Here is a 15,452-nt window from a genome sequence, read left to right as displayed (position 1 = left end):
GGTAGTTTTCGACTTTTATTTACTAGTAGTGATGAGCGAGCACTACCATGCTTGGGTGCTCCATACGCGTAACCAATAGTTGGATGCTCCGAGGGGCACGACTTGAGTACTCGAGTATGATGGAAGTCAATGGGGAGCTTGAGCATTTTTCCAGAAGATTTCCCAAAAAAACGCTCAAGTTCACCATTGACTTCCATTATACTTGGGTGCTTAAGTCGTACCCAACCGAGCGTCATCTGCTTGTTAAAAGTACGGTTAAGGGTATGGCATGCTAGTGCTTGCTCATCACTACAGATCCCAAAAATAGGCTTCGGAAATGTCCTGTTAGGGCGCTTTCAAACTTGTGTTGAACGGCATCCGTAGATATCCGCCACCTTGAGGAATTACGGTAACCGTTGCAGGAAACAGTTTTATTCCTCATAGACTTCTATTAGCTACAGATTGCAACGGATGGCCTTGCGTTGCATCCGTCAGCCGACGCTGCGTTGAATCCGCCTGGCGGATGGAACGTTGAATGTAGCGTTTTTCTGTGCTGTGTGTCAAAACGCAACCTTCAGGATTCCGTCGGCGTCCGTTGTTTTTCTAATGGACACCTATGGTGGTGGATTCCGTTAGAGTCCGTTATCTGACGGATTCCATTAACGCAACCGTCTTTACATAACTGCACATGCCCAGATGTGTAAAGTCAAGAACAAAAAACTAACGGATTGCGCTATTTTGTACGATCCGTTGCATCCGCTATGCCACTTTATGCAACGCATCCGTTACACAACGCAATGCAACGGATGCCGTTCAACGCAAGTGTGAAAGCAGCCTTAGAATGGCACGCACTCACGCCACTGCTGTATTCATTGTATATGGGGCTGCTGAAGATCACCAAAAATCCCATACCTAATGAATGGAGCGCTGGCACATGAACAATCATCTGCTGAGTTATAGTAATTACGTTAATCAATATGAACATCAACAAGAAAGGAAACTGCCCAACCTTAGCAATCTCATTGATAATTTCTTGGTACTTCATTTCCTCGGTCACTAGTCCGGCCTGTTCTAAATTTCGGAGATTTCTAAGGATTTTCCTTTTCTTTTGTTCCAAGGGGAGCTGCCCATCTTCCAAAACAGATTGACTCCTCTTCATTTTATCCGGTGTCCTGGCATCAAGAGCGGCGCGTTTCTCAATAACCTTCAAGTGTTCGTTTTCCTAGAAGCAGAGAGCAGAATAAGCTTAGTGAGATGCTCCATAGAAAAGGACATGTAGAGAAGATGGTTTTGGTTAGTTTACACAAAGAAATAACATTTTAGTGTAATAAATTTAAGACACTTATAAAGGAAATGGATCTACATATATCTAACTGGCCACTAAGAGTTTTGCCAATATTCCTTCCTCATTTAATGAACTTTTTAGCCTTCTGTTCCTCTACTTCTGTGTACGTAAATCCTAGAGGTGAGGCCACAAATTCAGCTCCCTTTGGTTTTCATGTCACAGTGGAGCTGTTCTCAAATGTACCCTTAATGGCCTCACTTTAGTATAGGCTTTTAAACCCGTAAAGGCCAGGTCTGTGTGTGCTCCACTCACTTTTCCATCAGGAGGTGAGCCGGGCTGGTGACATCAGGTCTATTCAGCCCTCTAATGTATGGGTGGTGTGGTTGAATTCCAGTACAGATTTCACAGTGAATTAAGGGGCACTTTGCACACTACGACATCGCAGGTGCGATGTCGGTGGGGTCAAATCGAAAGTAACGCACATCCGGCGTCGCGGTCGACATCGTCAGACTTTACGGACAAGCTCACAAGATTTCTACCATTGCTACCATTACCTTTTTCAACAATTTCTGGTATATTACGGTATTTTTTTGATTATAAGACGCACTTTTCCTCCCCCCCCAAAGAAATGAGGGGTGCTTCTTAAAATCAGAAGGAAGCTTACCGGGGGTGTGGTGGAGATTGGATACAGGAGGCAGGGGCAATGCTGTGCTGCGGGTGCTGCTCTGTGTGGCGGGTGGACAGCGAGGCACAAGCCATTCTGAAGATATCAGTGGTAAGTTCTTCAAATAATGGTGCCCAGAGTCGGCGTGTGCGCAGATGGAGCTCTCGGCTCAAGCTCTCATCTGCACACGTGCAGACTCCGGATGCCATTTCTTTGAAGCCTGCACCGCCAACATCTTCAGAATGGCCAATGCCTCCCTGCCCGGAGCAAGAACTAGCACAGAGCAGCGCCAGCCACCCCAGCACAGAGTTGCCGCCGCAGCACCGACCTGCTCCACCATTGCCCCTGCCTCCTGTGACCCCCAACTCCACCACCGCTGCTAGCCCACCTCCAGTAAGACACCACCGGGTTATAAAATGGACCCCATATTTTTATTTATTTTTTTACTTTTTTTTATCTCTAAAATCGGGGTGCGTCTTATAATCCGGTGTGTCTTATAAAACAAAAAATAGAGTAGCTCTTCTGTGGGCCGAAGCCGACTTCACTAAGGACAAGCTTCAAAAAGTTTTGGGCACCAAGTACTCAAACAGCTAATTTTGGTAGACTTTCTATGACCAATGTACATTTTTAAAACTCCACAAGCCCTGCTGCCATTTTGGAGATTCTATAGGATATTCGTCCAGCCAACGTTGCCTGCCATACGAATGCTTGCCCATTATTTTCTGCTTCCAGTAAATCAACCAAGAGGACTGACTACTTCCTTGTTGCCCAATACGTCCCTCGCCTGGACAAATTTCGATGTCAGATAATCAATGGCGTCCCCTTCACCCTCTAGCTGATCGATTGCTTCCAGTATCCATCGCACTATTATATATTATTAATGGTAACTTACATACACAAGATTAGATACCTGGAGAGTCGTCACTAATAAATGACATGGATGGATATACCTGTGGCACAGAAGCCGGTGTCTCCAAGATTTCGAGGAGTCTTTCTCCAGGCTGTGTACGAATAACATCTACTATCAACTTCTTAGTTCTGCAATGAAAGAAGAAAAAAAAAAAAAAAGAGCATTTAAAAGACGTAAAACATCAAAGGGTCCCCTATGCCGTATATTCCGGGAGAAACAGTCCAATTATACCAGAGAAATAACAAGGTCTAGATGTGACAAGTCTGGTAAATTCCAGAAATAGCTTCCAGCTGGGTCTAAGGATGTGCCTCAGCTTTCGTCATTCTGTCAGTGCCCACCATTCTGTATCTCAAACGCTTGTCTGGTTCAGAAACCCCCTTTTTACACGCTCAGTTGTGGAGTGACGGACGCATCCCCCCCTGTTCAGGAGTATGGAGCTGCTATAACAACTGTCTATTGCTCCGGAAGATCTTTGTAGACCATGTTCCTAGTGGGGTCAAACAAATGTTCATCTGACCACCATGTTTCTGCCCAGATAAGGGGTGGCAACTGGGAGCGGGATCAGCAGCTGGATGCCCAATGATCACCTTGTCATTTGGGGACCAGTCTCAATGTTAAAAAAGATGGATTAAAAGGCCTCTAGCCTGTTAAGTTTTTTTTCCCCAGAAGGGTCACCACTCTTATCCATGAGCTGTGCCCAATACTGTTCCACACCAATTTGTTATTAATGGTAAGCAGCAATACCAGACGTGGATCGTGGACAATGTGGCACTGTTTTAGTATATAAACAGAGCTAATCACTTAAAGGGTTATTCCCATCTCTAAGATCCTATCCCAATATGTAGAATAATAATAATATTAGCAAATACCGCCAATTAGACATGTAATATAGTTCTCCTGATATAGCCATGTCTCTTACCTCATATGCACGGCATTGCAGCTTAGGAATCCATGGTTATGTACAGTTATATAGTGACAGTTACTTGTGGTTGTAACCATGGATAACTAAGCTGCAATGCTCTTACATAAGGTAAGAAGCATCGCTATATCAGGAGAACTATACTACACTTCTAATTGGAGATATTTGCTAATATTATTATTATTATTACACCTACTACATATTGGGATAGGATCTTGGAGCTGGGAATAACCCTTTAATCACATCGTCCGTTTTCCATACCAGAAATACAAAGACTAATTATATTGAGTGAACATTAAGGGAGTAAGCTATTCCTTGGTCTGTAAATATTCAGAATACATGACGCCATTATTGGTTACACAGTCAGAAAAGATGAAAAACAAACATTTTGTCATTGAAATGTTTAATCACAATCGTTCCCATGTAGTTTGTTTAGTTATTAAAGGAACATTATGTCCAGACACATGGGAAAGTATGCAGGCCGACCGCTACAAGGGCAAATTACTACAGTATCTAAGCAAGACCGCCAAAGAGAAGACGGCAGGAAAAGAAAACCGCTTCTCAATGATACACAAAGATACACAAGTAGAAATGTGTAAGGAAAGAACAGTCGCGTCTAAAGCAGCCGTGCAGACGTGGGGATTGTCTTTTAGCTTCATCAGCCATTTGTGATCAGTCACTGCAATTGATGTTCAATAGTGGGCTGTAGTCTACAATGGTGTTCTGTCCCTGCACCATGCTTTACACTGCAGCACAAGAGTAGAATGATTACAACTACAAGCAATTAAATGAAAAGTGAGAGGAGATTAACAAAAAAAAAAACAAAAAACAACCACAATGCTTTAAACTAATAACTGCTAACCTTAAAGAGTTAAGGGTGCTTTACACGCTGTGACATCGCTACCGATATATTGTCGGGGTCCCGTCGTTAGTGACGCACATCCGGCGCCGGTAGCGACATCGCAGCGTGTGACACCAAGGAGCAAGGATCAACGATTGCAAAATCGTTCAAAAATGGGGATCGTTGACACGTTGCTCCTTTCCTTAATATCTCTGCTGCAGGTGCGATGTTGTTCGTCGGTCCTGTGGCAGCACACATCGCTGTGTGTGACACCGCAGGAATGACGAACATCTCCTTACCTGCGTCCTTCGGCAATGAGGAGGTAGGAAGGAGGTGGGCGGGATGTAACGTCCCGCTTATCTCCACACATCCGCTTCTATTGGCCTGCCGCTTAGTGACACCGCAGTGTCGTCGCTATGACGCCGAACGCACCTCCCCCTTGAGGGAGGGATTGTTCAGCGGTCACAGCGACGTCGCTGACAAGGTATGTGCGTGTGACGCTGCCGTAGCGATAATGTTCGCTACAGCAGTGATCACAAAATGTCGCACCAACAACGGGGGCGGGTGCTATCGCTAGCGATGTCGCAGCGTGTAAAGCACCCTTTACTCCTATCCCCCAGATCCTATCCCAATGTGTAGAAGTGTAATAGTATTTGCAAATCCCTCCAATTAGAAATGTAGTATAGTTCTCCGGATTAGCTATGTCTCTTACCTCATGTGCAGGGCATTGCAGTAGCTTAGGTATCCCATGGCTACAGCCATTGGCAATTAACTATCACTATATGAGTGGTCATAGCCATGGATACACAAGATATGTTTCATAGCTAATCAGGAGAACTATACTACATTTCTAATTGGAAGTATTTGCTAATATCATTATTATTACACCTACTACATATTGGGATGGGATCTTGGACATGGGAGTACCCCTTTAATGATTCCTTAAAGTTCTCCTTCCAGCACTTTGATGAATTGGGGCCAATGTCCAAAGTGTTTTTGAAAAAAATATTGGTCATAAAACACTTTAAAAGTTGCACAAATTTTTGCAACTCTTCCTGTTTTCATGCCTCTTTTGCCCAGGTCTGTCAAATTGGGTGGAGCTGGGGCGGGACAGGGACGTGATGCCACAGCTCATCAAATGTAGTGTGCCTTATGCCAGAAACCCTGCTTCAGTCTCTGGAGGTGATGCCACTGTTCAGATGCACCAAGAATTGGACATGACTCAAAGGGAATCTTTCAGCAGGTTTTTGCTCCCTCATCTGAAAGCAGCATAATGTAGACACAGAGACCCTGATTCCAGCGATGTATCACTTACTGGGCTTTTTGCTGTAATTTTGATAAAAATCTGTTTTCTCTGCTGCAGATGTAGCACTTATACAGAGTATATGAATATGCTGGACTACCTGGCAGTACGCCAAGTAGTCCTCTAATGATAATCTGCTGCTGATTAAACAGCAATTTTATCAAAACTACACTAAGCAGCTCAGTAAGTGACACATCGATGGAATCAGGATCACTGCCCCAATGTGATGCTGCTCTCAGATTAGATGGCAAAAACCTGGTGACACATTCTCTTTAATGAACCTAGTGCATATGACTCCAGAATGCCCCCTCAATGCCGGTCTCGGTGAATCAGGGCCTTTGCATGGTTCCCTTTTATTTCTATCAAATATGGTAGAATCAGACACAAAAGTCTTCAAAGCAGATGTGAACAGAATCTGAAGGCCCCTGTAAACACTGAAGTGGACCAAGCAGATTTCAGTGGGATGAACGGATCATCTAAAGCAGGGTCCCCCAACTCCAGTCCTCAAGGCCCACCAACAGTGCATGTTTTCAGGATTTCCTTAGCATTGCACTGCTGTTGGAACCAGCACCTGGGCAGGTAATTACATTAACACCTGTGCAATACTAAGGAAATCCCAAAAACCTGCACTGTTGGTGGGCCTTGAGGACTGGCATTGGGGACCTCTGATCTAAAGTGTGTAGGGGCTCCACGCACTGTCCCCAATTATGTTGCAATTTAATCTCTCGATCCTTTCATTTGGCAAGAAGATCAGACCCTGCCTATTGATTCATGTAATAAATGTCCCATAGAGAACAAAGTGTCGCTCAGACGAGCCGTGTGAGAAGTCAGGAAAGAGAGCGGTCACCAGAACAATCACTTGGTGGACAATTATCCAATGTGTAAGGTCAGGAACAGTAGACGGCAAGTACGGATTCTCTGAGTAGAGTCAGCCAAAGAAAGATCGCATAATTACTGTAGCTCCAACATTGACCAACAGATTTTACAAATCCTTACATGGGATCAGTGTGAAGGTTATAAACGTTACAATTAAGAATGTAAAAACCCTGAATTAGGCCGGTGTCCCACTTGCGAGTGCCTCGCGGTGCATCACCCATCACGGACTCACACTCTCCTCACAGGAGCGGGTCGGCTGCATAGAGATACATGTAACCGACCCGCTCGTGTGAGGAGAGTGTGAGTCCGTGCCGGGTGATGCACTGTGAAACTCACGCGAAGCAATGACAAGTGGGACACCGGCCTTAGACGATATCCCTGGATTATATGCCCATGGGGCTTCCATGAGACCACCACTTTCATAGACGCGTTTGATGAACTTGGCTGATCCTGGGCATTTACTTCTTGATTAAAACAGTTTTCACGCTCAATAACTCACTTGATCATTAGGCTTTTCATATCTTTATCTTCTCCTTCCCGCAAGTCAAACTTGCTAGTTAATGAGAGCGAGATTTCCGTTTTGGCCATCTGACTCAGGGCATTCTCTTTGTTGGGATCGCTGGAGTCCACGGCTCCCTCACCTGCCATGAGAAGTTATAGAATTGGTTTTATACTGTGAAAGTCACAATATGTGATCTATAATGAGTATATTCACATCTGCTTCATCATTTCTCTTCTTCACAGATCCCTTATCAGGATGAGCAATACTTTTACACAAGTGATCAGAAGACAACAACACAATCCATTCGGTATCCAAAACGTGATTTATTTAATCCAAGAAGTGCATTAAAAAATGGGGAGAGAGACGGGTGCAGGCTCCCAGGGGACGACAGCCATATTGCAGCTCCTAGTGCGTCCACGGGTCAGTGGACCCGTGGAAGCACTAGGAGGTGCGAAACAGCCATCGTAGACGTCCCATGTTAAGAAGTGCAGCACCCATTCAAATGAATAATAAAAAAAACAAAGTAAAAAAACCATAAAAAATATGCGTATTTTACAGTGTTTTACCTGCCAGTACACCAGTTTTTCCTGCAGAATAATCTGCTGCAAATACTAATGTATGCACATACCCCAAGAGTGGATCTTCTCAGAAAATCCAGCTCTTTTAGAAGACCACCTCAGATTTAACCATATTATTCGGTGACAGGTTTTTGATTCCTTATACTTTATATATAGTAGCCAACTTCTCTGATATGATCCTAATTGTGATGATAAATGAAGGGATTAACACCACGCTGCCGAAGTGAATAAAGGTGGAAGTCAATGAAGAAATTCTAGTGATTTTATTCTTCTACGCGTTTCGGAGGTAGAGCAGTGTTTTCATCCTGAAGAAGGAGCTGTCATTCTGAAACAAGTAGAAGAATAAAAATCACCTAAATTTCTTCATCGACCTCCAGCTTTATTCAATTAGTTAACGTGATGTTAGCCCCTTTCATTCGTCATTTATCATTATATCACTGATGGAGAGTACATCAGCCATTATTCATATTGCAAGCTTCTATAGTGGTTAAGACGTCTCACAACTACCTTAGGTGAGCAATTCTCTGCTATTCTACTGATCCGGTCCCACCGAGATAAGACCCTATTTTGCGCCTTTATCTTTGCAGCATCTACACTTTTAAGATCCTAATTGTGGCACAGTCTGGTTTTCTATGGCAATGCAGAACGTTGTGTCAGACGTTTCACAGTTTCAAAAGTAATAGCAAATAATATTCATCTTATCTTGTCCCCACAGAACATCAAAGAGGAAATTACGTGACAACAGCAAACCACATAAGCCACAAAGATGTTAAATGTAGTAAAATAGCTGTGTTTTACCAAGAAAAGACTCGACATCAGGCACGGTACCAAGCGCCTCGAGAAGCTCATGTAGAACGTCATTGTGGTCCGGAGAAATCGCATCCTGATGTTCTAAAAGCAGCTGCAAAATAGGAAACATGGTCATGAGCCGTTATTAATACGTAAAGTTACTGTCCCACACAACTGATGATATATAAAATACATTTAGGAACTTTTTCCTTAGTGGAAAAATAAGGTACACTCCAGAAACAGGAGCTTTCTCTAGACCAGTGGTCCCCAACAGCTTCCCAGCTTCTACTCCCACAATAGCCCAACTGATGAAAACGCCTATGAGGAGAGGCTTGTAGACTGGATCAGGGCAAGATCTGACCCACTACTTGACCTGTTTCTCAGCACTAAGCCCCTAATACTTATGAAGTGCTGTCAGGGAAATTTTAATCTTAAGAAGGTGGTTTTTTTCTGTGTAAAAATGACAAAATTATTTACATATCCGGTGCCGATCCAGCACTGCCTCTCCACCACCGCCTCCAGTCTTTGTTAGAAGGTAAAAAAATGAGCTTTTCCTGCACTGCTGTTGAAGACTTCAGGATGGAAGAGTCCAGGTCATGTCAATGGAACAATTGCAGTTTATTCTGCTTGTTTCGAAGCTCTCCAGCTCCTTCATCTGGATCATCCTGAAGGAAGAACTGTATAGCATGAAATGCGTAGAATAACCCGCAATTGATCCATTAATGTTTCCTGGACTCTTCTATCCTGAAGTCTTCAACAGCAGCACAGAAAAAGCATGTTTTTTCCCTTCTTCTATTGTCTGTACTGAGTGTGCATGTGGATCTGCAGCAGCTACATCTCCTTCACTGATGTATCGTTGGGTGTCACACAACTACAGCAGGTGAGCACAATTTCTCTTTGTCTGTTCCACTGTTTATTGGATAACACAGTGTTTGCATCTTTATTTCTCAGTGTTTCCGCCATACGTTTTTCAGTCTTTGTTGACAGGGTTGCAGTGGTCACATTAACACTACAAGAGGATGCAGTCCTATCAACCAACTCCATGAGCAATGCTCAGACTGGTCCTCACTTAATAGGTAAATTTACCACCAGTGGGCCAATGTGAAGGAGTGGACCCCCGGCTCCCCACCAGTCTAAATAAGCGGTGATTGGCATAGTACACTTGAAGCACTATATTTAGGAACGTCACCAGCTGCGGTATGACCCTGTATCATCAAAACTGCCATAAATGTCACCTCTTGGATCCTCACTTTTAAGGTCAATGGGGGTCCAACAATTTCACCCCACTGTATCCTGTATAGACTTCAGCTCTATGCTGTGGTGATGCTCAGTGGCGCTGTCCTTGTTAATGAACTAGCAGCTTGGTCACTATACTATAGTCCAAGTTGGTTCTGGGAGGTGCTGGTTACTCAGCTGTTCCATCTTCCGGGTAATTGCTCAGGCTTCATTAATGAGCATGCTCCACCAGATCTCTGCCAGTTGTATTCGCAGGCTCTGCTGTATTGCCATAGTTTGTGTGTCGGTTAGTATTCTGATCTTGGTATTTAGACCCCGGACTGTTATTGATCTTCCCTCTGCCCGCTCCCTATTTCTGTCATGCATTCCTTTCTCGGACCCCAGACCGTTTTCGGACTACGTATTTGCTTGCTCTCTTTTACTATTATGTGATCTTCTGGTATTGTGACCCTCGGATTGTGCCCTGACTACGTCTCTGTTTACCCCTTATGATTATGCGGCACCCCCGAAGCTACAGTCACCACAGAGGTACTGCACTTCAGCCAGAGGTGTGGTATTCAATCCTGGGTATGGAGGAGGTCATTATTATTATTATTATTATTTATTATTATAGTGCCATTTATTCCGTGGCGCTTTAAAAGTGAAAGAGGGTATACATACAACAATCATTAACAGTACAAAACAGACTGGTATAGGAGGAGAGAGGACCCTGCCCCCGAGGGCTCACAGTCTACAGGGAATGGGTGATGGTACAATAGGTGAGGACAGAGCTGGTTCGCAGTGGTCTACTGGACTGAGGGCTATTGTAGGTTGTAGGCTTGGTGGAAGAGGTGGGTCTTGAGGTTCCTCTTGAAGCTTTCCACGGTAGGTGAGAGTCTGATGTGCTGAGGTAGAGCATTCCAGAGTATGGGGGATGCACGGGAGAAATCTTGTACGCGATTGTGGGAAGAGGAGATGAGAGGAGCAGAGAAGGAGATCTTGTGAGGATCTGAGGTTGCGTGCAGGTAGGTACCGGGAGACTAGGTCACAGATGTAGGGGGGAGACAGGTTGTGCATGGCTTTGAATGTCATTGTTAATGTTTTGAACTGGAGTCGTTGGGTGATGGGAAGCCAGTGAAGGGATTGGCAGAGTGGCGAGGCTGGGGAGTAGCGAGGGGAGAGGTGGATTAGGCGGGCCGCAGAGTTTAGGATAGATTGGAGGGGTGCAAAAGTGTTGGAAGGGAGGCCAGAGAGCAGGAGGTTGCAGTAGTCGAGGCGGCAGATGATGAGGGAATGCACTAATGTTTTTCTTGGTTAAGGAAAGCACGGATCCGGGAGATATTTTTGAGTTGTAATCGGCATGAGTTGAAGAGGGCTTGGATGTGTGGCTTGAAGGATAGAGCAGAGTCGAGGGTTACTCCAAGGCAACTTGCTTGTGAGACTGGGGAGAGTGAGCAACCATCAAGTTTGATGGAAAGGCTTGTTGGAGGAGATGAGTGAGGAGGGGGAAAGACATCCACCGATTCACACAAAACACAACACCCTGACTCAGCAACATCTCATCAGACATGGCAAGGGCGTGCTGTACCCAAAGCCAGGCTGGGATGGGGGGGGTAGAGTCTTAGGAGTGGGAACACTGTAGTGGAGTGCGAAAATGGTAGTGAAGTGCGAGTTGGGAGCAACAAAGGAGAAAAGACCTGTGGTCTGGAGCTGGTGCAGCTCAGCCTGGGCGCAAGACAGAAGGGGTCCCAGAGAACACGGGAAGTGCACCATACTCCCGTGGCCCTGTTCCACATACAGCAACCGAGTGGAGTGACTTGGCCACAGATCGGAGACTCGTTCCTAGGCTAGAGGAGAAGAACCTATAAATTCTGCTAGTAAAACCAGAGGCTGAGCTGACTGCATGCATTGAGGCCACATCCGCACACGAATTCGCTGGAAGATGACCCCAAAAGGACCAAGGGATAGAGCTTCACGCCAACCAAAAGGGTCCACGGGCACCGGCTCTGGGCTCTGTGTGCGAGGGCGCAAAAGCAGGAGAAGCAAGCGCAGGAAGGCGACCAGGGAAGGGACACATAAGAAAGGTGCACCGAACTCTACCTCTGAAGTTCTTGGGATCGGCTGGAGCTCTTCACAGTGGAACCTAGCACTCCAAAGGCAGTCACTGACATCGTGTTACCTTGGAACCTGCTACAGTGAGTAAACATCTTGAGACTGCATCCCTGTTTCGCTCTGTTATTCACCTGCACCCAAGCCCTGCAACCCCGCCAGCGCCTACTACTACCCTCATCCGCCCTGGGGCCCAGCTCTACCTGTGGAGAGCTATACCAACCAAGCTGCGTCACCATCTGGCCCAGAGGTCCCATCTCACAGCGTCGGCTATAACTGGCCGAGCACCACAGGTGGCGTCCCGAATAAACTGTTATTATCCCCCTTCATCTTTAAACGACACCGCCAGGGTCACGGAACTGAGCTTTGCCACCGCGGTGTCCCAGAAGCAGAACCGTGGCCCGGTAACGAGTGCCCCACGGTCCCGGTGGGTGTGTCAATTATACTTGACCTCATGTTACCAGACCCCGGGCTCTCCTGACTACCTTTCCACTCATGCAACCCCGTAAGGTAGTGACAAGTGTTACAATTTTGGCTGGAAATTTACAAACAAGGGTCAGGTAATATTTACATTTAGCTGCAGAGTAGCCCCTAAAGTCAATGTTACTTGTGGATCTAAGGCAATCTAAAGGTGGCTTTACACTCTACGAGATCGCTAAAGCGATCTCGTTGGTGTCACAGAATTTGTGACGCACATCCGGCCGCTTTAGCAATGTCGTTGCGTGTGACACCTATTAGCGATTTTGAATCGTGGCAAAAACGTTCAAAATCTCTAATCGGTGACATGCCTCTTCCCAAATATCGTTGCTGCTGCAGTAACAATGTTGTTCCTCGTTTCTACGGCAGCACACATCGCTATGTGTGACACTGCAGGAACGAGGAAACTCTCCTTACCTGCGTCCCGCCAGCAATGAGGAAGGAAGGAGGTGGGCGGGATGTTAGTCCCTCTCATCTCCGCCCCTCCGCTTTGATTGGGCGCCCGCTTAGTGACGTCGCTGTGACGCTGAACGAAGGAGGCGGTTTACCGGTCACAGCGACGTCGCAGAGCAGGTAAGTGCGTGTGACGCTGCCGTAGCGATAATGTTCGCTACGGCAGCGATCACCACATATCGGTGTTACGATGGGGGCGGGTGCCATCACGCTCGACATCACTAGCATCGGCTAGCGATGTCGCAGCATGTAAAGCGGCCTTAAGTTCGACACTGCCAGAGTCAGGGAAAGAGAGGCAGAGTTTAAGCAGCAACTGGAAAGTAAGGTCGATTTTGTTATTTTTAGAAACAAGACCATTGAATAAAGGGGATAAAACATGGAAACATCATTTATTGTCTTGTTTAGTAGTTTAAGGCCCTGTGCGCACTTGCCGGTTTTTGCCGTGGATTTTTTGCGGTTTTGCTGCATGTTTCGCTGCAGAAAATGTTCATAACATCTCTGCAGTGATTCACCAGCAAAACCTATGGAAAAAAAATTCTGTGAGCACTACGCGGATTTTGACAGCTGCATGTTTTGCTGCGGGATTCCCGCAGCAAAAACAATTGCATGTCACTTCTTTTCCGCACGTCGCTGCGGCACTTCACTCCATTGACTGCAATGTAATCGTGAAATCCCGCAGGGAATAACGCAGGCAGCAAATTCTGGGCGGTTCATTGCGTTTTCCTGCATTATTCCCTCCGGTATTTCGCGGTTTACCTGCGGTAATGTTCAGCACTGCCCTGCGGTTTGCAGGAAAGTGCTGTCATTATGACAGGAAGAGGAAGCGGAGCAGAGAGTAAACACACAGAGATCACAGACATAGAAAACAGACAGATCACACTCACACACAGACACAGACATATAGAATATACACAGAAATCAAACGGAAATATAGAAAAAAAAAAAAAAAGACACGTGGGCTCTGCTGTATTTTTACCGTCCAGCCGAGGTAAGCACACAGCGGCGGCCCGGTATTCTCAGGCTGGGGAGGGCGAGGGGCAGGGTTAATGCTCCCCCCTCCCGCAGCCGAGAATATCAGCCCGCAGCTGCCCCGGGATTGTCGCATCCATTATGCGGCAGTACCGGAGTGTCCCCGGATCTTCCTGTTGCAGTGGCAGAAAGGGTAATAAGGAGTTAATGGCGGCGGATCGCTGCCACTAAGTCCAGGCTTGATCATGGCAGCGTCTATGTGACAGCTGACATGATCAACCCGTAAGTAAAGTGAAAAAACACACACCGAAAAATCCTTTACTTTAAATAAAACACAAATAAGCCTCCTCGTTCACCCTTTTATTAACCTCCCCGAAACACACAGCTCCGGCGTAATCCACGTCCTGCGATGCTGGCATCCAGCCGCGACTGACACTGACACAGCGCTGAATGCAGCCTCGCAGCGAGACAGCAGAGGTAACCAAAGGGCATTTCCCACGGCCAGTGACGTGAACGCACTACCGCTCGGGAGAAATGCAGCGATCTGTCCCCTATCTATCCATCTGTCTATCCCTCTATCTATTCTTCTATCTATTTATCTATCTATCTCAGAAGGAATTTTTTTTTTTTCAATGTGCTTTATTGCATTGAATGCAATAAAACATATGTACCAACCCGCACGCGGCAATACCGCGAACAATACCGCAGCAAACCGCATGCGGTTTTTGGGTGCGGTTTGCCACAGTTTTTTACCGCTATGCGGTAATCTTTCAGTGCCTGCAGAATTTTCTTGAGAAAATTTCGTTTTTCAGTGCCCACAGGGCCTAAGTGAGGTTTTTCCTTTTTTACTCTTTTACCCCCCTCCTGTCAGTTCATTCAGAATCTTCTACGACTGCTTGAATTAGCACCAGCCGGTAGCACTAATAATTACACTGGTATCCAACAATATAAACAATATACAAAATGTACAACAATTGAGCACTGTAGTTTTCATAGGGCAGACCCGTGAAGGAGACCTTGAAGTTATACCATAGATGCGAAACACAGGACTCTCTTCAAGTAAGTCTTGTGCTGGTTTGTAATATGGGAGCATCAGACCTTCCCCTCACAAATGGTCAGGAGTTCAGAGGTGCCAAGCAGCACCTGAACGGGATCTAGTTTTTATAGCATATGCTTGGCCTCTCAACTAGAGATGAGCGAACCGGCCCCGGTTCGGCTCGAGGTCTGTTCGCCGAACGGAGGTCCCGTTCGAGTTCGGCTCGTCGAACGTTCGACGAACCGAACTCGAACTGCATAGGAAACAATGGCAGGCAATCACAAACACATAAAAACACCTAGAAAACACCCTCAAAGGTGTCCAAAAGGTGACAAACAACTCACAACACAACACAAACACATGGGAAAGTGACAAGGACATATACTCATGCGAAAACAAAACAGCTGGACAAGGAAAAAGAGGACACACAGATATAGGCATGGCACGCTTTTCTAAAATCATGTAAAACACCGCAAGGTGACTCCAAGCGTAGTCTCCCTTTTTTTCCAAAAATTGGGCCCCACACACACCCACCCCTTCAGTGGCA

At 45.9% G+C, this 15,452-nt stretch overlaps 1 protein-coding gene across 2 annotated transcripts in view; it reads right to left on the bottom strand.

Moving 5' to 3' along the window:
* Positions 1-15,452, bottom strand: part of IQGAP2 (IQ motif containing GTPase activating protein 2) — a 502,441-nt gene that overhangs the window by 19,171 nt on the left and 467,818 nt on the right. For both annotated transcript variants that reach the window (XM_075325516.1, XM_075325525.1), the window contains 4 exons: positions 8,656-8,758; positions 7,277-7,418; positions 2,879-2,966; positions 989-1,201 (listed from right to left, as the gene is read on the bottom strand). In XM_075325516.1, the coding sequence (XP_075181631.1) occupies positions 989-1,201; positions 2,879-2,966; positions 7,277-7,418; positions 8,656-8,758 (546 nt within the window). The remainder of the gene's footprint in view (positions 1-988; positions 1,202-2,878; positions 2,967-7,276; positions 7,419-8,655; positions 8,759-15,452) is intronic.

Source organism: Anomaloglossus baeobatrachus, chromosome 1 (assembly GCF_048569485.1).
Source record: "Anomaloglossus baeobatrachus isolate aAnoBae1 chromosome 1, aAnoBae1.hap1, whole genome shotgun sequence".
In the NCBI taxonomy this organism is placed as follows: Eukaryota; Metazoa; Chordata; class Amphibia; order Anura; family Aromobatidae; genus Anomaloglossus; species Anomaloglossus baeobatrachus.
Note: the sequence above shows the minus strand (reverse complement) of the source record. Positions and strands in the feature narration are given on the sequence as shown.